General features: G+C 40.6%; 1 protein-coding gene and 1 long non-coding RNA gene across 4 annotated transcripts; one reads left to right on the forward strand and one right to left on the reverse strand.

The window, feature by feature from the left end:
• Positions 1–744: 744 nt before the first annotated feature.
• Positions 745–25,744, forward strand: LOC147756164 (uncharacterized). The gene is made up of 3 exons (XR_015326214.1): positions 745–873; positions 11,552–12,436; positions 23,280–25,744. It is a non-coding gene; the product is annotated as an uncharacterized LOC147756164 (long non-coding RNA).
• LOC111249835 (roundabout homolog 3-like) lies at positions 872–26,738 on the reverse strand. Of its 3 annotated transcripts, XM_022804221.2 has the most exons (10): positions 26,186–26,738; positions 11,673–11,993; positions 11,258–11,388; positions 9,715–9,880; positions 6,271–6,600; positions 5,893–6,141; positions 5,458–5,701; positions 5,153–5,266; positions 4,211–4,499; positions 872–3,973 (listed from the first exon to the last, which is right to left on the reverse strand). In XM_022804221.2, exons 1-10 carry the CDS (start codon positions 26,256–26,258, stop codon positions 3,644–3,646), a joined length of 2,247 nt encoding a protein of 748 aa, XP_022659956.1. In that variant the 5' UTR covers positions 26,259–26,738; the 3' UTR covers positions 872–3,643. The 3 variants fall into 3 exon arrangements, with proteins under 3 accessions (XP_022659956.1, XP_022659958.1, XP_022659957.1); XM_022804223.2 differs by lacking the exon at positions 5,153–5,266; XM_022804222.2 differs by lacking the exon at positions 5,153–5,266 and having other exon boundaries at positions 4,211–4,502.

The raw sequence follows: 26,738 nt of genomic DNA on the forward strand, positions 1-26,738 counted from the left end.
AAACCTGGAATCGATTACTGGGCGAGGCGGTAAGCAAACCTTCGAGATCCCATCGTATGTTTGAAACTGTTCCTATTACGAAACTAACTGGTGCGCATAATTATACTACACGTAGAACGATATGTTATATAAATAAACAAATAAACTTTTCAGCAATGTACGAAGCTGTTGTGATATAAAATTATGTATCAGCAAACAAGTCGTTAGTTGATTTATCAGACACGACGACGCTTATCATTGAGCCAGTTCCACATCTTTACGTTTAGCCAACAGGCGTATGGTGTTCGGTGGTATGGCATCTAATATGAAGCAATTATTTGCATTTTGATGTCTTTCCAGCGTAGCCAACAGCTTTTTGACTTCAACCATGAAGTTGAATATCGCCCTCAATATATCCCATGGAACAGTACATAGAAACTTTAAAACGGCCGAAAGGGCACAGAGTAAGAGGTACAAAAATCAGCCCGAGAATAACGGAATCAACAAGAAGCAGCGTTATCATTACGGAATTTATAAGAACATAGGGCGCTTAATAGCGCAGTGAAGGACGAGTAAAAAGACCAAGCTTGGAGCTAAGACTTTGATGTCCTTGGTGTTCTGATATTCACAAAAACAATTGACCTGCCAGCAAGTGACCCCCCCCCCCCAGAATAAAACGGGTAATACCGGAGCTATCTACCTAAGAAAGCAGTATAAACAATGTGACACCACCGTCGATCAGAAAGGGTAGATGTTGCGTTTAGGGATGAATAATCGGACGAAGGGACAATTGGAAAGCGTCAACAGCGGGAGGCAGCCGGACATCGAAAATGCCCCCACCAGAAAGGCAACGACGGTCAGACACGTCCGACTGAGTACACGACATCAAAAAAGGTACTGGTCACACCTTTTGCTATGTACCGTGCGGGTATGCAACGATAAAACTACGATTAGTGTAAAGGGCAACGCGAAGTATCTTATAAACTCAACCTTTGTTCTAACGAATGTAGGCACCGGTACTCGATAAAATCCCTTCTATGTTTTTACTTATTATAAGAAGGGACAAAAATATATTTTTATGGGTTTGCCTTCCGCATGTACGTCCTTCAAATAAAATGATATTTAATTTGTTCGCAAGTATTACTTGAAACAGATTATCTGATTTTATACATTCTAATTAGAAACATAGTAGGACAATATATTTTTGACTAAAGTAATACAGTTGGAATTGGTCGTTGATACATCTCTGATTATCCAAATTATTTTATAGGGCATATCTAATGGAGCGGTGTTTTTCTTTTTGTCTATGTGATCAATCGCTATGAGATAAAAACATTGCTATTGTTACTTAAGATGCCCTAAATGTAATAAAGGGCACGATGCCTTAATAATTTTTGACGCGCCACTATTTGCAGCCTTACGGACACAATCCAGACCTTTACCATTTCTAAATAGCTGTTAGCTTATGTAGATGATCGTTATACCAAGAACAATGTTATCGGAAGAGAAAACAATCGATCAAGAACAATCAACGAATGGAGATCGTTCGTCGTAGTTGATCGTATGATCAATCAGTCAATTAACGATAAATGTGCCGGACAGATTTTTCATCGATTCACACGAGTCCACGTTTCTCGCTTCAGCAATACGCTATTTAGCAAGGCCCGTTGCTTTCTAGGCGAGGTTCCACGGTCGAAGTACTTTTCTTTCGTCGACATACAACAAAAAACATTTAAAGGATCTAGCGCCGGAAGGAGCTTTTTAATGGACCATACACCACTTACGATCGTACACGATCTGTGGGGACACCTCATTAAAGCTGTGTTCGCAAACGCAACAGTCCGGGCCGGTAAAGGACAACGACATCACCCGAATCTAATGGATAAAAATAGTAATTTGACAGCGATAAGCTAAATTACCGCCTGTTGCTTATGTGAAGGTTCAGTGTTTAGCGTTCAACTAATAAGACGATCATTTTTCGGCGTCGTTCGTCCGTGCCGACGCGCTAATACGTGTTCTCACGCATTAATGCTATTGCATGAAAATGACAAATGCTCAATGATCGAAGGATTTGCCGAGGAAACATGTATTTAGCTGAGAGGCGAATCTAGCACACAGAGTATAGTTTACGAGCAAATGTAGTTCATATCCATAGATGCAGTTCGGTAACTTCTATGCCAAACTATCTGTCCTAGCTCGTATTGAATGCAATTAGCCTGGATGGGTCCTAGGCGCATGATTGTGTCTATAGGTGCGCCTAGTATGCAAACGACCGGATAAGCCCTGCTAAGCGAACCGTGTTTCTCTGCATGACCACTGGCATGATAGGTGTTTTCATGTAACATCACATCTTCAAGCAAAGACATTGATCCTGTGTATGTTTATAGATAGGATCTAGAAGTTTTCATCTGGACAAATGACGTATCTGCACTGAACTTGACCCGTTCCTGAACCCGTTCCTTTTTTTTTGCAGTACAATATACCCACAATCATAATACCAGCTAATGAACAAAAAACGTTTTTTTTTTAGAACATATATTTAGTTTCACATCTCATTTTTTTATGTACAGGATAATACACCTCGTAAGGTGCCCATTTCACAATGCTAGAAAAAGGGTTGTGATGATCATGTTATACAAATGGCACCTCGCAACTACTTCCACTGCCAATACTTCATTTAGTACAATTTTATGCCGACGTAATAATAATATTGACTTTGTCTTTATTTTAATATCACAGGCGACGTAATTTGTTCTTGACTACTGTTTCCCTTTCCCTTTACACACGACAGCATCTTCATAATATCCATATCCATCACGCCACACCTCATAACGAGGTGGTTTTTATTTTTCAAAAGTAATAATAATAATATAATTGTTATTAAATTCGTTATTATCAAGCGGAGATACTGTGTAAACAGTTTCCCTATGACACCTAGTCTTTGCACTAACATACACTTTCTCAAGTATATCAAATTCACTAGTTGTTAAAACGGTGTTTTGGCTCACGATATAAATAAATGTACCTCTAACTCTAGTGAGTCTCACGCATAGATAGGTCATCATCACTCCTGAAAATCGTTTAGGACCATTTTTGCTAACAACATCAAGTCACTGCTATCAAATACCAGTGTCATTGCCGTATATTAATACATTTCTGTACAGACACGGATTTCGGATACATGCATGTTATCTCCGTTTCGACCATAAAAGATGCTGCTTTGGGATGAATAGACTGGATTATCACTTCTAGCTATATATAGATATATACAGAAATGATACCATTTATATCAAATATTTCTCGATAACTTTTCGCGTTGAATTTTAGCTGCGATCTTTTAGTGTTTTACAGTTTTTAACAAAGATGGCTTCCTGTTGATTGATTCATGGCCTATGTATCACGTTATAAATAGTTCAACGCTCGCACGTGATTTTCGATAAATTATCAACATCATGGCTGAATGGATGGGCTATTTAGTAATCCATCTTTCCAGCCATTTTGCCTCAAGCATATCACGTTTGTGCAGGTAATTAACTTTTTTTGCAATAAATTATAGGATAAATGTCAATCTTGCTTGTTGACAGACTATCATCTCATCACGTATATGTAAACGCTATGATCGTTGTGCCTCCTGGGACGACCATCAGAAAATCGCTAACCTCATTCATGATTGGGTTCTTTTAAGGATCTGTTCGTGTGACAGCGCTACATTGGTTTGCCTTTGCTCCGAGTGCTGACCGACGAATCTTTTCGACGGCTTGGTCAACTGTGATGTGAGAGGTGTAAGCGACTGATGTATAGGCTGAGACGCAGACCTGTTTGTTGATGTCGTCACTTCTAAACCGCTCTCGGACCCGGCTTTGTTAAGGTTCGCCTCATCCTCGTCGGGCATGCTATATATGGGCTCACCTGCTACGGGTGTAGCGGTGTTGCTTTCGAGTGAAGGCGACGGAGCTCGAATTCTTGGGTGATTCGAGCTACTTCGACTGGAGCGCTAATAAGTACAAAAGTGGTTAGGATGAGTCGTATTTAAGCCAGGTTACTTATTGGACATGCCAGATTACAACATCTGGTTGCACCGCCCCTTTCTACAAAAAGACAAAGAATTACTGGGTCTTCGCTTGTTACAGGAAAGGGCGCATTTATCGAGGTCTACAGTTTTACTAGTGAACTCTACCAGATGTTTGGGTCGGAAATAAAAATACGCAAATCGCTCTTGGCGCCAACTCACCCCGCTTCTTTTACCGAAACTCGAAGTTTCGCTAGAGCTTGACGCACTGTTGGAGTATCCACTGTGCAAAAGATTTTCAAGTTCGTGAGTTCCCTGAGCGCCTCTGGCTACCGGGTAAGCTTTAGATCTGTTGACAGCTGCGATGTCACCAGTTCTGTAGTTGCCAGTGTCTCCTACTCGCGTTCCCGGGAGGACAGGCGGAACTATTGTTGTGGCTGCGTATGGACCTGATATCGGCGTGTGTATTGGGCCTCCGCTATTGCAATACAGAGATGAACGAGGAGCCTCCCTGCTAGGGCGATACAGATATTCATTAGGAAAAAAACTCCGTGTTGAATTGGCCTAATTGAGGCCTGCAATGCAACCACAAGCTACCATCTATAGAAGCCATGCCTGAGCCAAATCCACAGTCGATACTGCTCTGACTGACACTTGCCATTGATTACTTGAACGAATCTGACTTTTTATTGTCATACTCAGCTTAAGCAGTACTACCGCTCGTGTACACGCCAATAATCATTCCATGCCAGTCACTTCATTCTACCAATTTCAATACACGTTTGCACCTCACCTGCACTCACAATCTACTGGAAATCTACAGCCCTGCCGTTAAACTGGTCTCAATATTGCCAAGTTGGATTGGTGTTCCACCCAATCTAATAACCTGTTGTCGTTATCTTAATTATGGCGATTCTACGGCAAAAGTAGAAATCGTAAGAACGATGCTATATGAAGAAATAAAGTTTTCTTCGAATAATATGCTAACGGTTACCAGTTTAAGATGTTCTAGTTGAGGCTGGTTCCTCTACTCTTTTGGTAGCAGGCTAGACGTAATATATCAATCATCGTTTGCTGTAGTGATAGGGATCTTTTGTTAGTCGAGTTAGAACGTCAGTCAGACGCCATTAGTTTAAAGTTGCTAGAGAAGGAAGTTATACTTGCGTGGGATGGATGCAGTCGAGGATATTAAGTTTGTTCTCATAAAGAACCATCTTCTCATGGCGCGGAGAGAAGTACTCTGTTGTATTAGTTGGATGAGGCAAGTCCGTGAAGAAGCTTGAACGTAATGAAGGGTCGGGGATATTGTTAAGGGGTGCTTTTTGAAAATGGTTAATGTGTTAAAAAACTAACAATCCGTGCATAGCTACACTTCATTTTCAACTGAAGCGTCGCATTTCATCTGATTCACTATAAAGCGCTACGTATGCCTTGGTCACTGCTAGCGACGAGACGAGTTTGTTACTTACTTAACGTCACCTCCTTTAGCAACGGGTACTTCCGTCACTGCAGACTGTGTTTTGCTGTTCATCTTGCGAAGTAAAAGAAGAATAGTTACTGCAACGCAGATTAGAATTAGGCAAAGAATGGCCGAAAGGAGGAGAAGGAGCCAAGGAGAGGAAAAAAGATCTTTGCCTAAGGGATGTTCTGGATGAGAAATTATTGGTACACCTCCCTGGAGTACGTCGACGCGAGCGGTTGTCGTGATTTGACCTGGCATGAGCAATCGCAGACAGTTAGTCAGAAAGAACGTGGAACTAGTTACTGTCGTGTATATGTTTTATTAGAATGTATTATGATTATTATTAAAAGCCTTCGATAACTTTGGACAAAAAAAAAGTAAAAATCACATTCTATTAAGATTGTATGAGTAATTAACTACTGCGTTGTAGTGCATGACTCACCAAGAAGTGAACGGGCAGTGCATATGTACACTCCGGCATGATGTAGGGCGGTGCGTGGTATTCGTAGCGATCCATACGAATCGACCGACATGTCTCCATCGCTTTCCCCAGGAGAGAGAACCCAGCGGCTCGAGCCGCGACTCCACGAAATTTCAGGAGATGGATTTCCAGTTGCCTCACACCTCAAGATCAGTGGATTGGACAATTTGACCTGTCGATCTTCAGGAGGCATTACCCATCTTGGGCGGTCTGCGGATCAATCGACCCATTAATAGTTATGCAGGTAATAAACTGAACAAAAACGGTAGCTAACGATAATTCCCCTCTAATTGTCCTCTCTTCTGAGGTTTCTTCTAGTAAACAAACGTCAAAACTTACAATGCACTGTTAGCTGTGCTGTTGCCGCAACCCGTCCCTCAGAGTTTTCAGCCTCACACGTATAATTTCCCTGATCGTCTGGACGTACGCCGCTAATTTCGAGAGATGAACGGACCGAACCCCGTCGATCCTCCTCGACCGTCATTGTAAGCCCATCGTTGGCCGAAAAGGACAAAGTTGATCTCCCCGTTAATTCGTGGCTATTTTGTCGCCAAAGGATACGCGGCAGAGGATCCCCTGCCGCCGAACACTCTAACAAAACCTTTATCGTACCGTTTTCCGGTATCAGCACGGTTTTGTTTTCTGGGACGATAATCAGTTTAGGTTTATCTGAAATTTAAAAGTAAAAGCTGTCAGTTTTCTTCCTCTCATAAGATTTTGAGGAATACAATTTCCGTACGGCCTGGCACCAGTCAGTTCATCCAAGCCGAATGTAAAGCTTGGTCCCAACAGTAACCAAATTGAATTAAATTATTGATATAAAACTCTATGTAACAACAAACAGTACATAAATATAATTATAACATGAGCAATAAGCTCATAGCATTGTATATTGTTAAAGTCCGATTTCTGATCAAACGATTTACGACTCAAATTTGGCAGGAGTCGATGCTTTTTAAAAACTGTCTATATAAGTTACGGGAAAAGATCTGAAGATGGAAGAACGTAGAGAACATCTTTAGACTAGAGCAGATCTCAGCTGCTTTGTAATGCACTAACAGCCGGTAAACTTTGGAACCACCATCGAAGAGCTGTAAGTAAGCTCCAGTAGGTGCTGCTATTATTTATGGCTGAGAGTACGAAAAGAGCGTGTGGTACTCACGCCGAGTTATTTTTTCCACATTTGCTGAGTAACCTCTACGCTTCCGCCGAAGATAAGCGTCGCTGTTCTGTTCAGTGTTCACAAGTAACCGACAAATTAGACGAAGTCGAGAATAGGATCGTTTGGCGCCGACCAGCATCTGTGAGCTTTTAGCGGGAATATGTGTGGCTATGACTCTGTCTTTCTTGCTATGAGCTAACGGTTCACGAATTAGCATCAGCCACTCGCGTGTTTGTTAGCGGATCGACAGACAACGCGACGATGACGACGACGACGACGATGTCGCTCATGCAGACGGTTACCTTTTTCAATTAGTACTAGCATTGGGTACAACGCGACGCACCGGTTTGGAACGAGTGACCCCGTCAACGCTGCATAAAAACAGTTTGCCTTGTACGCCAGGAACGCCGCCGCAACCAGAGCCAGCAATGCCAAGCACAAATGGCACAGGTAAATGCGATAGGGGAAGCAAGCTTGTGTTCTTACAGCCGATTTCGCGTTCATTCTGTTACTGCCGATTGTGACTGCGCGGCAAACCGCCAAGATAACGGCTGGATTTTGAATATTCACAAGGCATGAGTTGTGGCACGTAAAGCGGCATACACACACAGACCCCACACAGCATGTGCAGGTGTACCTCAACATGTACATATAGAAGACTACAGACGCGCACATCCAAAACGCACAATAACAACGATGTTATTGTATAGCCTGTTCTGCTGAACGTAAAAGGACTGAAACACAAGCTGTTCGTTGTTACCATTATCACGCTTGTACTTCTGCTTTTCTTAACGGACAATGGCCAAAGAAGATAGGATTTTACTATTGTCGCCTGCATAGCGTCTATAGTAGTATCAAAAGCATTGTAGCACCTACAAGTCTATGGAGAGCGATAAGTGCCTCCCACGTACATATATATAGGTGTGTGTGCACGCGGGTATGCAAAGGTAATGATGGTAATTCGCCATAGCACCGATGTCTATCTATTGAACAACATAATGATGTTGATGCCGGCAGGGGCACGGCCGAGATCGACGACCCACTAAATACAAATGACATTAGCGTCAGCTCGCGCAGATAGTTACGAGCAAACCACAAACAAAACTGAGACGTCAACACACGCGCTACGAAAAAGATGATCTAGATGTAAATATTTTCTATGTAGGTGAATACATGGCTTCGCCAGACAGCGTAAGGCCAACAGACTATGATAACGACGAAACGACCGCAACGGTCCGGATCAAACAAAAATGAAAGAAAAGACGGACGCTATATCAAAGTGGAGGGTAAAAATAGTTGTTCTAAGGTCTTTATATTGAGTTACGGGTCTGTTAGCGTCGCAAGTGTCCGGTCATAATACGGGCCACACTATATAATCAGGGATATTGCCGCTCGAGGAAATTCGCTGACGAACAGACATTGCAATGTACATTAGTAACTTTTCTACCGCTGTTCATAGCTACGTTCTCCCAATGAACTTATTAATCAATAGCGTAGTGAACATCTTCCAAAGACTCTTAATAAGCTACCAACGTACGCGGGACCACTCGGTAACTGGGACTGAGAGAATGACATGTCGAAACGAAAACATATATGGTTTCGTCTATGTGGAAGCACTACATATACACATATTAGATGTATGTAAGTGTCGTTCGTACTCTGTTAAGACAAAGGCTTTAATGGGTCATCATCTAAATTGTTTTCTTCGATTATCGGTTATGTTTTATGCATTCTTTGTTAATAAACCTTAAACAATGCGTCTATGTAAGCATTCTACTCGAATGTTCAAAACGTATCCCATTTCCATGATTGTCAGGTTCTATGTGTTATATTATGCAAAACTAGGCTTATAAAAGCCTAGTTTTGTATGATATTGCATATTGCAAGAACCGGTATCAACAACAGTGTTCAATTATCTCTCTTAGGTACACCTTATACTACTCGGCTTCCAGCATTAATCCATTTAGCTAAAAAGGTTGCGATACTACTGCCATTATTAGTACCCGAACATCAAACGCGGTCATATTGGTATAATAACATGGGCTTAATAATATACTGGCTAAAAAAGAAAGTAGAAAATATAACAAATTTGTTTGTTACAATACAATGTTACCTTTTATACTGACTATGGGTCTTATGAATTATAATAACATGAGTAACGTAATGCCGGTAACTTTATAGTGTAACGTACTCAATACCCATGGACACAGAGGCAAGAGTTAATGGACTCGTTTCGTTGGAAGTGATACCTCAAAATTGAAGTCATTCAAATAATGCGGAAATAAAGACAGAAGACTTAGTTCCTCTGCACTACATATAGTTTGTTTTATTGCAATAACGAAAAGAAATAATGGATTAAGCCAGCTGAATTAGGTTAACCCTAGGGTGGGCCATCTAACAACGCGAAGTCGTAAGTTTGCCACCTCGTACACTGATAACCAAAAGCATCAACGGAGCCATATTGACCAGTGACCTCGAATACAATTTTCCGCACCAGCAGGGCGATTTGGTACGCATGTGGAACTACTTAAATAAATCAAGGTGCATGGCGTTATCGCGGGTTTTAATGCTATAGATTTTCAAAGACGAGAGTATGATGTAAGGAATCGAGAGAAGCTTACTATGCAATATCACTCGTAGATTGGCCGGGGGTGTCTCTCTGTTACCGACGGCATTATCTGCTTTACAGACGTATCCACCTTGATCGGAAGCACGCACGTCGGAGATTACCAAATTTCCTAAACCTTCAAGCCTTAAACGGCTACTCGGTCCTGAGCCTACATTTACCTGAAAATAAAATGAATTCACTCCTCATTAATTAAATCAAGATCTTATCAACTTAATATATCCCAAAGAATAATAATGAAAGTGGTTTTGTCTGTTCAGTCAGTTTTAAAGTGGCTATGACATGATGCCGAAGTTTGAAAACGATCAGGAGCAGTTCGGCGAATTTTTTTTCATAAGTTCCTTGTATCTAGCGAGAAAATGTATTCCGCTACCGTGGTAACGACGTGATTTATATCCAAATTAATCTTTCCTAAGAGAGACAAGCAAGCCGTCATAATCAGGTGCATTTCTCGATATTAGTTTATGATCGCATTAGTGGAATATTGATGGAACATTCGCGTTTATGGGGAAACCGGACTATACGACAAGTACACGGAGCCGTGTTTATAGAAGAGCGATGATATACGTTCACTGAATCTAGTTGCGCTACAATAGTCTTTGTTTTTGTAATAGGAGGAATTCATTTTATGTCGCCTCTCTATATTTCGAATTTTATGTCCGGTATCGCCGTTAAGATTGCCATCGGAAAACCGGCGTCCAGTACGAAGCGAACCGTTTGCCTATGCCAGGGTTCCACCCTAGCCCACAAAATTGTATAATAAACCTTAGCAGGCTTATACGTTAGCCACTAAGCTCGTATGGGGGCGTTCTGCCTCGCACCTAGCGTTTTGAGTGGAGGCTTACTAGGTCCACAGTACTATTGAGAAATATATTCAAGCACGGTGTAAGTATCGCCTTTGTTACCAGGTGCTTAAGATTAATTTGGCACTAAAATATTGTCTCGTATGACACAGTGTGTTACATAAGAGTTGTTTAAGTTGTAGTAAAGGATGTTGCAAGGAAGCTCACGATGCTATCTATCTATCTCTTTACATAACGTTTAAGCAACGCATATGTCTACAATGTCAATACAATTTTTTGTGTGTCAGCAATCAGGCCAACCTAATCTTACTCCACTGACGGAGTAAATTTTAAAACTTGGTTCTTAGCTTGGACCTAAGCCAGCAGAACCACACATTCCGTCAGACCTTGCAAAGGTACCTGAAGTAAAAAAAGGACGACCTATGCACATATCATATACATGGTGAAGTTCGTAGAGAACTTACGCTTCACAAGTAAAATGCTGGTACCTTCTCTCAAACCATCAAAAGAAACGTTTCTGAGACAGTAAAGCGTAGTAACGTTCGTAATGTAAAGCATCGAGAATATTGTTTTATATCACTTCAAACAGATTTAGAGGTTAAAGATTATATAAAATGAATTTGAATACTCGGAACCTTCTCCCGTGATCGCACCTTTCCTACAACGGAAAGCTTCTACACGCACCAGGTGGATTACAAGAACGATAATTATAATTATCAATAAAATGCTACTTACGACTACACCTTCCTTGAGCCACTCAATTGTTGGTGGAGGGAGTCCTGGCGGAGGAGCGCACTCAAGAACTACCGTGCCTCCCTGAGGAACGTCCTTCCTTGAAGGTACTTTTAGGAATTCCTCGCGCAGATCTGGAGGGTAAATACGAATGAAAAAACAAGGTGTATTTTAAATAGCAAATAATCTATAGTAGTTTTTGCTCTTAGCTCATGATAGACATACAATCGACTCTAGTCACAGGCAAAATTCCGGTTTACATTGTTTAATAAAATCTACTTTTTTTTTTTTAAACAGGACCTGATGAAGAGATGGATGCTTTCAATTCTGAAAATTGAAAAAACGAGATAAGTCTACCGGCATCTAATAACTATTGTCATTATGTGGAAAGCTAAAACGTTGACTCAGCTATACTTACATGCTATCTGGAGTGTCGCGTTGTTGGAACGCACTGAATTGTGTCTAGTTGAAAGGCCCTTTATACTGGCTTGGCACCAATAGACACCCACGTCATGAGTATGTACTGACACAAGAAATAGTACCCCTAATGAAACAGTACGCCCAAGTGATGGTTTAACAAGTTTTCCATTGTGAAACCACTGAATTTGAATATCTGCATCAGTTATCTCCGGGGAGAGAGAACGAGCGCGGCAATTTAATTGCGCTGGATCATCGCGCAGGGCAACCGTGTCCTTAGGCTGCTCTATAAACTCCAGAAGTTTGTCGCGTTCTGAAATGCCTAAAAAAATCGATACTAATTATCACTGACGGCACAACTGATATTCTGACGTAATTATTACGCTACACGATAGACAGTAAACTACTATGCACGACGTAAACATTTATAGCGTAGGTAGCTTTACTTAACTTACTCCGATGATGGAACAAATTCATAGACGTGGACGGATGAGTTTTTTTTTGTCATACTACATGAACTAATATCTGCTGGTTATTTGTTATTATCACGTTCGACTATAGCAAAATGATGCGAACGCTACGTCCTTGGTGGCAAGCGAATACAAATATAGAATCTCCTTAGGCAAAAAAAATAGTAATTAAGTAGACAACACATTACTGTCATTAGGTGACAAGAATAACGTCCAAGTAAGTTCACAGAAAGTTAAAAAATTTAATGCTTGTCCTTTTTGCAGTGGCAAATATCGCGAAACAACTTCACTAATAGTAAGTATGCAATGTTTCCTTTAGTGAATTGTCTCACATTATTATTCCTACCAAATCGCTCAGATAATATGAAGATTGCCAATATGATTTCTATTGCAACAACAACAACGATTCGTATAATATCTTCATTAGGGAAAAGCTATACATAAACTCCCACAACGATGCTGATGTATTGACATGATAACAGGTAAATCTTTTCCTGAGAAACAAGTCATTGGTCTGTTGTACACGTATTTGTAGAAGCATAAGAAGAGATGATCTTCGATCAAGTAGTGCTTCGTCTAGAGACATTTGCTTGCCGTTTAGCTGGATCTGATATCAAAAGTCGAAGGGGTCATAAACTAGAACAAGTATTTGGCAGTTGTGCCGCCGATCATCGGCTTGCCAGCGATCACTTTCTTCTTTCACGGTATACAATAGCTAGGGACAGCGGCAGAATAACTTGCAGTAAATCTTGACCGTAATACGTAAGTTCTACCACAAAAGATAATGATCACCTCACAGTACGCGTACGTTCACTCGCGGCTCCAGCCCCGCCCTTATGCCGACATACCGTCTGGACCGCACACATAATTCATAAAAAAAAAAATAGTTGTTGTTCTCTTACAATAAAAACTATTACTATGAGTGAAGAGTTTTATTGATGCGGTATATTGCAGAGTTCAAAGTAATAACGTAAATGCAATGATTGTACCAGGTCGTTAAACGGCTTAGCGGGTGCGGGTGTTAAGATGCTTCAGTCATAAGTTGAACTTCGATAAGAAGCCAGTGATAACATCTCTATATCATAAACACCACGTGTGATGACCTAAGTAACGTTTTCTTCTTTTTATATGAATAGAAACTTTTAATTACGAACTCGTTTAGACAATAATGAACCTGCTTTTGCAAAATGCATTTCCTTTAATCTATACGCTAAGCCGCTCTTTTACATATCTAGCCAATGCAAAACATCATACGAAAAAATGAAACACTGTTAGAGATAAGGTCCAAGCGAATCTAAGTTTTTTTTTTTAAAAAGCTTTACAAACGTGATAAGAGCTCACGATGTTGCCTTAGGTACCACGTAGAATTTAATTATAATAAACCTAGCAACTCTATTAAAGCCGATCAAAACAGTGCACCTTCATTGGCTTCTAACTTAACTTCACGTCTTAGCATCATAGATCTTTCAAACAAACTTACAACTTACCTTTTGATAGAAGTTCTACAAAAATTGCTTAAAACATGTCTGAAAAGCAAAAATAATATGCAATTGCCAATATCCCCCCACAAAAAAAGATAGAAGCAAACTGTTAGTATGAAATATAATGAAACGTCCCGTAGAATAAAACTATGAATTAAAACTAATAATCTATTCAAATGTCAGGGAAATACACTTCGATCCCCCTGTTATGATCGGGATCTGAAAGCCAACTGTTGTTATTACCATTGTTGCCGCTATGAGTGTGGGAGGCAACTTGTGCTTTATCTTGTGGTAGAACTGCTCAGTTCAACGACGCCACACTTACTCACTTACGTTGGTCGGCCCCAACTAATCAGCTTGGTCTATTTAATGTAAGTTCGAATAAAGTCAACCGGCGCTTAAACATCAATTCAGATCCGTAAAATCAGTTCATTACTAAACGCCACCAATGGTCGGCCGGCGTTCTTTTTTCTACAGGAACCGATCAAGCTTCTAACACAAACGTTGTTCGCTGATTAGTGGGCAGATAAATGAGAACCAACGTTCGCCCTGACGAAAGCTTTGTTCATAAAGACTGTTAAATAGTTGCCCTTGAACGCTGACCCTATGCTATGTAACTCATAATGCCCTTTGTTTACCCGAGTCGCTAGAACAATACCTCCAAGTTAGATTTTACCGTTTCGACCAGTTGGAGTTTTTGTTCGTTGAATATGTTGACGCATGAAGATGGACGACGGTTTTTGTCAGTGAAGACACTTGGGCGGTCGATCTAATAATGGGCCTTTGACAGATAGCGGCAAAACCGATTTAGCTCCAAATGAATGCTTGCGTTGGGTAAGTAAAATAAAAATCAAGGACAAGCTTTGTCCTGAAAACGGTGCGCTCGGCATTTATTATATTTTGAAGGCGAGTTTATTAAAAATAATCTTCGAAAAGTTTTCTTGGTTTTATTATGCAAAAGTCTACAGTACAAAATTTTCAACGGTAAACGTTAAACTTATCAATATGCAATTCCTAGCTCTAAAATATTCGCAAACTATTCTATCGCTCTGTCAAAATCCCGACGTTCCACTTGTGCGTATACGTAATTTAGCAAGTAGCTCATAAGTAGAACGTCGTGTTGATCAAGGACTGATGGGAGATATACTATGGCAAATACCTATAACAGTGTACATAAACGTATATGTGTAGCGTCTGAACTTTGTTGTACCTAATGGATATTCCTCCATGTGCTTTTTATAGTTTGTGGCGGTGTTAGCGAAATAGAATTACACAGCGATGGCTGTTAATACCCTACACTATAGCACAGAGATAAAAATGAACGCTACGACTCAGAATTAAATCAATTAAACGTGTGTGACTGCGATAAAGGGTGTTCATATTTTATGCACGGCTGGACCATTTTTCGCTTCAGCAAGAAATTACGGGAATGGATTCTAAGGCGATTTCAGCTGTCGTGTGCCTGTCTACTACCAGGCTTGCTACACTCAGTGCGACAGCGCACAAACGGGGCGCGCAACGGGTACGCCTTGAAGGCCATCAAACAGACGGCTTGTGCGCACTTAACTCTGTGCAGCCGATTCACCACCCTCTCTAATCTTTTGTTTTTGTTCCTTCATACTGGTGGTACTTAAATTCCGTATGCGGTGACTAATTTGAATTAGAAGAATTCATCCATACATAGTATGGCGCACGGCCGGCACCATAATGCCTCGACCGTACCCTGAATAACATGGGCGCTTACCTGTATAATAGATAAACAGTAGATCCATGAGCTACAGCGCTAGAGCAGGCATATGACTCTTGAAGAATGTTCATGTTGTTTCTTAAAGGCGACTACTAAAAGATTCTACCCAAGAAAACGCAAATCGAAGAAGACCTAAGTGGTAATTTTTAATCTCTAGTTTATCCATTTGCAAGACTAACCTAACACACGTCCGAGGAAGATACCTGGTAGATGCCAACCTGTTCAGTTCCGCTGTGTAGCACATGGCTCTCTAAAGTTCAAAGGTCTGTCATAATCAGAACTTTCTTAATGGACATATCTCATAAGCTAATGATTATGTCACAAGACATAATATGACGAATTTCAATATTACATACAAAAACAAAGTGGCTATAGAAGTACGATGCTACAGCTAACCGCTCTCAATCTGTTCAGTTTCGGAGTAGCTCCGTTCGGTCTTTCAATGGAGAATTCCGAACACTAGTTGCGCCAATGCCTTTTTCCCCAAAAGGACGTTGGGACTAAGCATAGTGACCCGAAATCACCTCGCATATCTCCTAGTCGGCTCGCCACGTACATCATCGCTTTGAGCTCCGAGCAATTGCAGCCTCCGAGACGAACTAGAAGCAAGGGTTAGCGACGAGTGATGGGGATATATTTGGCTCCGGTGCAATGAAGAGCACCAAGTGGGACGAGACCAACCGGCTAAAAGACATGTCGTTAGCCATGGATGGATTCCATCATAAACTCCACAAAAGATTAAATTTCCATGGGCTTGACGATACATGTGAATGCTCCAAAATGCAAAAGGAAATTGCTCGTTGCCTGTTGGTATTATCTTTAGGACATCTGGTAGATCTTTTAAGTTAGTTTTATAAATGCAACAGTTCATATGCAACGTGTCCTATCTGATGTTGCTGACCTGTCTACGTAAAGTCAAAATACTACTGTAGAAAATGAATGGGCACGCAAACCCGTTTACGTATATCCCAATGCTATGATGTGTAACTTCATGATGAACTAGCATGACAAAAACTTGATGAAGAGATGATTGGAGCACATCAATAGTCTTCAATGAGCTGTAAAAAAATAACTACATTTTTTTTCTGCTACCGGTTTCAATACACAATTATATTTAAACAATGTGAGCCAAACCTGCCATTTATAATATAAGAAACTATGGGACGTCAATTTTTATGAATGATATAGAATTCTCTAGCTTAGTGTTGATGTGGGGAACCTTAACGTAGCGATATTGCTATGCTAGTACTATTTGTTTGTTCTCTTGCCCTTACCCCTCTTCTCAACACCCATAATTTGGTCATCATCGTAAGTTGAGTTGGTACTTGGAGCTCGTCCTGGGCATGTAAGTGATGAAGTTAAGCCGATCTCGAACCCGAAACAGCTTAGATAACTACCGAGCGTAGCTTAGTTACTTTTTGTATATGATTGGAGTACTGCGATTAATCATTCCCTTGCGTCCCCCATCTAAACCGAAAATTATGGCTGATAGAATCTTATGACTAGAACATTTTATGCTATGTTGTGTGGTAAATTAATTATTGCTACAAAGAGACGTATGTGCTTGCGCATGAGTTTTTCCATCACTATAATGACATAGCTAATTATATTAACAACAACAACAGTATTTTCTGAAGTCATCATGTTTCTTATTAAGTCGCTATATTTGCCAGAAGAAACGACGGGATACGGGCCAACGACAGAGGCGCGATATCAGAGGAGCTGCGGAGCAGATACAGCAGGAACCAACGTGAGCAGATGCGCAGACGCGTTTACTAGAAGACGACTTAGCGAGTCTCGGACTCTGTTTAGCATTTAGACTAATTCCATTCCTGCCGTACTGTCAATCTTCTTCGAAAGGAAGGAGAACTATGAACTCTTCGAATACAAACAACAACAATGATCGTAGCAACAACGAATGTATAGAGAAAACCAGCATGCGGAAGGATCTTCCCAAATGGCAGGAGTTTCGGCGAGAAACTCTTCTTTAGTTCCATTTCTTCTTCCACTCTTCTTTAACTCCATGGCTAATGCCGATGTGCAAAGTGATATTTTACTGTTTATATACATAGACTGTGACGTACTTTGCGCGGAAGGGTCTTCAGTGGTTTATTATTCCGCGATGAGGTTTTCGGTCACATCTTCCACCTCTGCAGCATCACAGACTTAAATAATGCACTTCGACGCGCGTTACCAGATACCGCGCCCAAGTTACGCACGCGTTCAGGGGAACGACCTCGAGTCATCTGCATGGCCTTGTTCTGCCTGATGTTGAGTTTAGGCCCCACATTGAAACCAGTAATATTAGTAAATCTTGGTTGCAAATGGCAAGTATTTTGTTTGATGTTCATCTCAAATCTATCTCTACAAAGAACTGCAAAAAAGACATCTGCGACCGATTGCTCTGGTCGTTTTCCATCTGAACCTATAAAATGGAATCGACGAACGGCCTACGTCGGCATATGCGACAGATCAGAAAACAGAATAGCGTAGCCATAACACCAATCATAATAGTAATAATAATACACGTAACGTCGCCTATGACGAAAAGAATATTAGGGAGGGGGGCAACAGCAGTGCAGGCGATTTGATACGCTGTTGCTGTTCGACGTGACGTGGCCGTCGATACTTGTGGATACTTGCCGCAATCGGCTGTAACAGTTGTTAAAAAAAATAAGTCGCCGTGAATAAGAAGTGATAGCAGATAGCGATAACTGCGGCGTTAGTTCGGACCAGCAGACACGGGCACATAGCCAGAGATCCGGTCGTCCTCAGCGATTCTCAGCAGCTTTTGGCTGGCGTCATCGGCCAAGGCTCAAACACCATCAACGTTGGCAACGAGAACAACGATAGCGGAAGAAACAGCATCATCTCATTACCCTTATCTACGTTTCAAACCGAAAAGAAGCCAAAAAATTCTACACACTTTGTTGATAGGCGATAGTTTGTTATTTAAATTGAATATCAGACGGGCGGACATCGTTTGCTCGCTCGGCGTCCGTTCTAATCCGTCTAGTGCTTAGGAGTTGCCCGTTGCCTGCTTGTACGGCTGGTGGCACATTCGTTTAGGAAAAAAGGGACATATTCTCTCACAGACGCATAAACGGGTTCGTATACCGATATATGTATATACATATATATATATATATATATATATATATATATGTATAAGCGATATGAATATAAACACATCCGATAACAAGACGTCCATTCGCCATAGGCCGACGAACGATGACTAAAACGAAGCAAAGTGTTTGTTGAAATTTATAAAAAAAAAAAAGAATATTTTCACATCGTAGAAAGCATATGATGGATGGCGTTACAAATAACCCCTAGAACATGACGCTTAATGATCGCTCGGATTCCACTCGGTGCTATAGCGTAAGGGCACAATCTACACATTCGGCCTATTGTTGGCTTGAAATTTTATGCAGTATTCAATCCTTCATAGAAAAACTTTACCGGTAAGAAAAGTTCCTCGCAAATTCGTTGCCTACGTAGTACTTATATTGAGTAGTTATATAGCACCTCTATACGGAGTGACAACGCAATTAGTATGATGCTTTTTTGTTTGCGGATTATTATCACTATGGGCTGTTTTTTCATTCTTCGAAAGCCTGATCGGCTACCGATATTTGAAAGGCGTTAAAGCAGATTATAGTTATATAAAGAAGTAGCGATTTCGATCGAAGTCGATAAAAAAAGCTGGCACCACGTAATTCGATTGAAACTAGCTATTAATAAAAGAAATATTCCCCTTCAGGGAATAGAGCAGTTTAGAGCTCAGAACGTCAGAGCGGAAGGTGGCATCTGGGATAATCTAGAGAATACCAGCGATTTCTTTCTTCTTTGAAAAGGAAAGCAAACCCGCTTGTCAATAGATAACGAACCTTGAAACCGGGACCCAACTTTACACTTACTGACAAAGCTGCACAAAAATGTAATAAAAAAAAACTCAAGAAATCCCGCCTTCGTTTAGTCCTATTTTCGCCCCCTTTTGTGTCCTCCTAAGGCATCATGTTCCTACTCCAGCACCGCAACTAACACATTAGTTTATTCCTTATAATATAGACGGCTATATGAAGACTCTATATATTAGTGTAGAATTGACCGCACAGCTGACAGAGAGATCGTATACTGCACCAGGCGTCGTCCGCTACAATCACATGGAAGGTATTATTAAATATAGAATAAAATTCCAATTCTTTTTCTCTATTTCGATTAGCAATATTAGAATTGTAGAATTAAGGCTGTCGTATCGATAATTTAGCGGAATGAATTGATATATAAATCAGTCGTAATGTGAAGCACGCATTTGTTCTTAAGCTCGCTTACCAAATGAAGTGTGGCATCAGTGCGCTCGCCCGAACACACGTCGCAATGGTCCAAAATGCTTAATTAGTTAATTATCTACATCTTACTAGTGAAATAATTACTGCAACTGATATTACTCACGCTATCTCTGACGTTTCTAGCTAATGGTACTACGTTAAGGCACGAAGGCGGGATTTGATCATCCCGTTTTACTAGACAATTGTACAGTGTTTCCTAAACAAAACTGCCTGGCCCCTATTTCCTTGCTAGCAAATTGATGGTCATCCTAACGTAAAAGCTATATGAACGCACAAAGTGAGGCTTACTTAAGTCTCTAAAAATAAAAACGACTTCAATCGTAGCTAAATTTGAAAATACCAATTCGTATAGATGACAGGTTCGAACGCGGAAAACATGTAGGTCCCTGAAGATTTATTATCTGGTCCGAAAGAGACTAGGGATAACGTGCTCGATAGATTCATGACAACAAAAGTGTGCCGATTAGTTCATTGATATTGCGCTTGAATTTCATACAGAAATAAATGAATAGATCCCTACCCGCCGTACCTGCGTCCCTCTGGCTCGAAGACAAAGCAGGGCGATGCTGAGAAAAAGATAAATCGGCAAAAATCAATAAACACTCAAATGCAACCTGCGCTGACGGTATAATCTAACCTCAACTATGAAATAGAGAAAATAACTAGGACAAGTGCGAACAATAATAACAATTTACATTTTGTGCATACACTGCGTATTAGCAAACAATAGCGTTATAGTTTTATATTTCGCGGGCACAATCCAAATCTGTATGTTTCGAGATTCTTCCTTCGTCTTAAGACGGCATTATTCACAACAACGAATTTTCGCGTATCGCGTATAAGCTTTCGGGTACTAACGAACAGCTCGTGACCACCCAGTAGGCACAATAGTAGAAGAATCACAATTGCCGCCCAAGGAAATTTGAATTTTTCTTCTTTCGAATACGATAACGCTGACACCTCGCGATGCCGGATGCCGCTTTCCACTTAAAGGCCACACCGTTTGACGCTGCAAAACTGACATTTTGCCGTATAATAACCGACGATACGTGTCTTACGAAACTTTACGCCGCTTCATTTCTTTTTCTTCCGGCTTCTGAACCGAACGAGTACTACAGCATCAAATGTTGGCTATACCATTAGTTCGAGTCGGCATTATTTTTATAGCATTATATGAACTATGCGGTGACCACAAGCTGGCGATTGCATTTCCTTTTCTACACCTTTGCGATTCTCCCTATCTCGCGCGCTTTCTCTCTTTCCTTCTCGGTGTCCTGCCGAAGTTCTATTAGGCCCGGTTCTCTTTTCGTTTTCTTTTGAAGGCGTGACGTGCAGCGCCGCCTCGTCTCTGCAGGCAGTGATCTTTTCGCTGCGGAAGCGAGCAAACCTTCCTCTTCCATGGATAGCGCCCAAGTCGCGCCCCCTGCTCTTAATCGTCTTCATGCCATCCCATCGTCGTACAGGGCCAATGACTGTTAAGGCTCATTACGAATCCGTTCCTCTTGATGTCAACCGACGGACGTATAAACGCAGTGAAAAACAGCAACAACTTTCACCCTTTCTTCTAATACCTTATTATATTTAGAGTGAGAACTTAGAATTGTAGGATCTGTGGTATTTAATCTTGTCCTACGGTTATTCCTACGGATGAATGTTGCACGGTCTCCAGTCTGCATACGCAGTACGAAAAAATCGGTTCTTCGAATTCTGTTCCATAAACTTTTTCACTGCCCTATCGTATCGCCACCGTAATTATTGCCGTCATCATCAGCAGCCGTATCTTTCGTTCGGCCGAATGATAATGAGATGCTCAGTGCGAGTCTGAGGATCGGCCCGAGCGAGCGGCGACGGATCAAAAGATCGCCAGCTAACACTGATTCATCCTTCTCATTTGTTGCATTTGTTATAGGTTATCGCGAAGCAGCTGAAGGCGATTGGCTAAGTGAAGGTTAGTGTAAGTTGTCAAATCCATGTATTCCTGCAAACCCTTATAATGATCTTCGGTGGATTCCACCTATAAGCGAAACTGACGAGAGGATGCTAGTCAAAATCGTCGTTTTGTTTAATTTAGTAACAGGCAAATGCGTCGTACAGCATTAGCACAACTTTTATATTGCAACAAGTACCACTTCGGGCGCCGTAGTCTGACGTTTTTCTTTGGCTTGGCGTTCTTTGCTGTCGCTGTTGTTGCCCAACGTTGGTGCCCAATGCTGAGATGATCACTACGATGTCGCCGTTTCTTCACCAGCGATGTTGCTCAGCGCGGTTATAGTGAATTGCCCCCATGGAAATGGCACCCTCGCGACCGTCTCCGGGTGCCCCTCAATATTAGCCAGCCTGCGCCTATTGGGTTGTTTCCGATCACTTTCTCTACAGTCACTAGACCTAGTAAACATCTATCTATTTATTATATATACAACAGATATGCGCACCTTCATTGATGTCTATTTACGCGCAGGATTTGGCGTCACAGCTCGCCGACCCACAGACATCTGGGCATTCCAGGTAAGGCGTTTGAATACAGACGACACGAACTGATGGTACGTCATGGCTGATGGAAGGCACAATAATGATGCTGATGCTGCCGTGAGTATGGTATAGCGGCGTGATCAAGCCATTATGAAATTGCTGTTACAATTGTCAGAGTCGGCACCATCGAGCTACGGCGGGCAGAGACGACGCCCGGTTTGAAATTACATCTATATAAGTCTTGGTTGATCATGTCGGCCATCTACGCCGTCGTGAAAATAGTAGTAATTATAGCGGTTTCGCCACTAATGCTGTTATTACTATCTGCTGTTCTGCATTATACCGATAGAAACGATACTAACTACCAGTTCGTAGCAATTAAACGTCAGACAAGACCCCAGTAAAGCCATGACGATAACATCAAATAGATACTATGCATGTGTTTATGTAGACAGGTGACTGTTGACTTCTGAAGCTGACATCAGTTTCCTATTCAGTGGACTCGCCGATGCGTGCATAAACGAACAATTACAATTTTCAAACGAAAAAAACATCGATTTTCACTAGAAACACTAATTGCTAACCACTAATGTACTATTGCGACATAACAGCAGGCATTTCGGTAAAAAAGAAAAGCATATTTGTTTAATGAGAAACTAGTTGTAGAGAACCTTTCTTTAGCAGCTAGTCGTGGTCGTCCATCGACTTCAATCATCTCTGCAGCCCCAGTCCGGAATCACGGAAAAACATACATGATCCTTCTGTTTCTGTCATGCCATCTTCCTGTTATGACAAAACGGTTCTAGTAATTAGGTTAGTAGTTGAGCTATAGCCATATGATAAACAAAACTTAGATGTGGTGATAACTGATGTGTCCACGGCAACTAGGAGCCGACGGTTGGCGTTCGAGTCGTATACATTTCGGGTTCGAGAAATTGCTTAGAAAACAATAAATAGAGGAATAAATCACTGGAAAAAATTCTGTTCGATCGTAAGGACCGAGCACTGGCTTGGTTGACGATCAATTAAACACCTTCTTAACGACAGTGAAGCTACTGATCATAACAATGTATCGTATTATTATTTCAGAATGGTGCTCGTACGAGGGAAAAGAACGAATGGCAGGCAACAGTATCGGAACAGAAACAAGCACACCGTTCGGATGCGTCAGTGTTTATCTATGTATATTCAAGACGATGGTCGTGAGTAGAAATAATGTTCATAACAATAGGTAGATGACGCCACATCTGCGGACAAGACAATGGCGGTAAATTTGACGAAGACAATGTGAAACTAACTACCAGCGCCAATAGCGAAACGTGCTTATAATGTTTGAAGCGGAGTTCTACGCATGTAAAAGTGTTTTTTTTTTAGATGTGTTAAAATGATGTACAAAAATTAAAGCAGCCAGTTGACCAGGCATGGCTAAATTTGCATTGCAAATGTGACACGTTTAGAACGTGTCGAACCTAACTTCTACATAGGAGCTGCAAATTTTAAGCTAGCGACGACATTGTATTTCCTTGAGCGAGCCAAGTTCGAGTTAGTTAGATGATGGCATTCTATCTATCAAACTGCACAGATTCAAGTGTGCACATTATAGTAAAGAGTTTGCCGTCAGCCTTCAAAAAGTAAAGCTCAAGGACTATTTTGTTTCATTTAGTCTCTCCTCCAGATGCTTGTATAAGCTTCTTTGAACTATGGAGTTCCAAGTAGCGAGAGTTGAAAAACGTAAGGCACAGCTCCTCAGGCGTTGTTCGAACCATTGCCTACGCGTAAACAGAATAGGATCCGTAAATGATTAAAAGATTATTATTTTTTTTCCTTCTTTAACAGACTAAATCCGTTTGGAAGAATAACATTTAGTTCTAAATAAAGCACACTCCTTGTCACCAACGTCATAAAGTTATATATATATATATATAACACAGGTCTACGTGGACCACGTGGAAAAAGAAAAGATTTTATATACAACAAGTAAGTGATACCGTATATGTCCATGCAAGCTGACTGTAGATACTACTTTATGTACAGTTGTCCGCTGTAACTTTCTGAAAATTTCAGCAAAATTTATGGTATATTATAATGAATTAGGCACGGTGGCTTAATCCATAAAGTCTTGCACACAGGGTGATGATTGACGACCTTTATCGATGCACCAAAAAACTCTTCATTATTTTCTTCTAACAATAACAGTGCTACCATTTTATTTGTTTCTATAAGCTGTAATTAGAGTGTCAAAATCAGAGGTACTTCTTTAAAAAGCTGTTTTTTTTTTTTGTTGAAGAGGCTTGCCGTTCTATAGGCCTGCTTTAAACACGTGACAAAAAAAAATCTCTGTTAATCTGCAAAAGGTGTCCCGCAAAAACACAATTTTTGCAACAAAAATTATTTTACAAAAACGACGTATCACCGTCGTGCTTTACTATAGAAGCTTCCGAGTTATACAATGGCTAATCTTGCCTATTGCATAATGCAGAAAACTAAAATAGCTATAATTTTAATTTGATAACTTTCATTAGGCTACGGTTGAAACTATTTGTGTTGTATTTAGTTTAAATACTAAAGTCTATGATATTTCCCTATGTACCATATGAGATGTTTCTTTTTTGGTTTTCGATAATAACTAGAACAGGAAATATATTATAGAGACAGGTTGAAAAAAAAAAGTCATACTTCATTATGCTCATGCAATATATGCCTACCATGAATGCGTCTTTACAATAAGTCTGTTTACGTTCCAACCTATCTGAAGGTACTGGAACAAACAATATACTGAACAAGCTTTCTAGACCTGATATTGTGTAGTACAACAACGGTCGTATGGTAAACTATAGTTGTATACACACTTGGCACAGACCGAACCTAAGGTCACATATAAAATAGAATTTATCAAGCATGTCAATCGATATGCGAGAAACGCAATGCCTGGCGCAAAATCTACATCTCTACTACAGGCTAACTGGCAGCGCAAAGTTTAACGAACTTCTACTTGCTTATCTGAACCTATAAAAATCTTGCGAAATATTTTTTTGTAAATAATAGCAATCCACATATGCATCTATCGATTTAGCATTATAACGCGAGAGATACAGGCTAAAAGAAGCCAAAATTATATATATATATATATATATTTAGTACGTATACATTGTACGATTCCGTGCATTTCGGTGTACGTACGTATCCGGGGGGTCATCTATCAAACATTATCTAAACAGCTATCACGCTCGCAATAGCCCTCCAAAAACCGTCGTGCTAAAGCCGTTTAACTACGGTGATTCAGACTATATGACCATTTTGTTCCGAACACTGCCATAAACGGATTCATCTATATGTAGAACAATTCCCTAGTCTAAAAACTATATACGGTCGTATTTATTTATAGTGAAAGGTAATTTTTTTGCATGGTAATGTTGTGCTACCAAACGAACTTTTCAAACTGGTGCCAAATAAAAAAAAATTACTTATTGAAAATAGAAAGAGAAACGTAATTTACTTTTCTTATCATGTCGTATTGTTATCATATTATAGTACCTGTCGATGGCATAGTTCAAACAAGCGAAATGCAGTACATGATAAGAAGTCAAAAATTCAAAGAAGTATTAATTATCGCCGTTGTAGATCTAGATATCAAATCTTCTTTGTTACAACTCTAAATTCATTCAATCACACCTCTAATCAATCCTCTAATATGTACGTTCGAGTACATATCATAGTAACAGTTAGATATGGTGATGAACACTTTGCCCCTAGTAACAATGCTTTCATAGTATACGGTTTTTTTCATAAAAATCATAAATATTTTTACATATAATACCTTTAGGGATCGTTAAGTGTTAACAAGTTAAAATCTCTATCTAAACTAATTAACCGTCGTCGCACAGTGTGTATGCGAGCAATGTACGGCACCTTGAGCCTATGGCAGGTTACATCCTGTAATAATCATCAGTGTTTCAAAAACACAAAGGAAAAGGTATAGTGGCTTTGATTCTTACCTTTGCCTAAGATTCGGGGAGGAAAACTCAAAGCAAACGCAGTACAGACAATTATCCAAACTGACAAGCACATGACGATTGACCAACACCATCGACACCAAACGAGAGCACCAAAAGCTTAGCAACAGGCTTTTTTCAGTGATCACTAACAGTAGATGACACACCTAATCAACCAAGCCCGTATAGCTGCCACGTATTTCTCAGCCGTTACTTTTCTATTTCGTAATGTCACTTCATAACAATATCCGCTTCTGTCATTTGCTCGACTAATAGCTTAAGCATATCCACACTCACAACTATTCACAAATTATAGCGCACACTTTGTCTTTCCTCATTGTAAACGATACCGCTCAGCATCAGTCAAATTGGCGGCACGATAAACAAACACTGCTAAGCCCATCGTCCTTCCGCACGTGCTAAAATACAGAAGCAAGACGTGTTCATGGGTTATGGGAGCACACGAGAATGGTTCCCGAACACCGATCCACCCACCGACCGAACGACCGACCGACCGCACGTCCGGGTTGAGATTCAGCCTCTCTGATTTGAGGTT

The sequence above is a fragment of the Varroa destructor genome, unplaced genomic scaffold (assembly GCF_002443255.2).
Source record: "Varroa destructor unplaced genomic scaffold, Vdes_3.0 BEIS01000004.1, whole genome shotgun sequence".
Classification (NCBI taxonomy): domain Eukaryota; kingdom Metazoa; phylum Arthropoda; class Arachnida; order Mesostigmata; family Varroidae; genus Varroa; species Varroa destructor.

Excerpts from the sequence above, each read along its gene's own strand:
- LOC111249835 (XM_022804221.2), bottom strand. The coding sequence starts at position 26,258 with ATGTGCTTGTCAGTTTGGATAATTGTCTGTACTGCGTTTGCTTTGAGT. Across the intron at positions 6,601-9,714 it reads TCTACGAGTGATATTGCATA|ATAAACCTAAACTGATTATC; the intron begins GTAAGCTTCTCT and ends TTTAAATTTCAG. Across the intron at positions 4,500-5,152 it reads CTCGACTGCATCCATCCCAC|GGAGGCTCCTCGTTCATCTC; the intron begins GCAAGTATAACT and ends TCGCCCTAGCAG.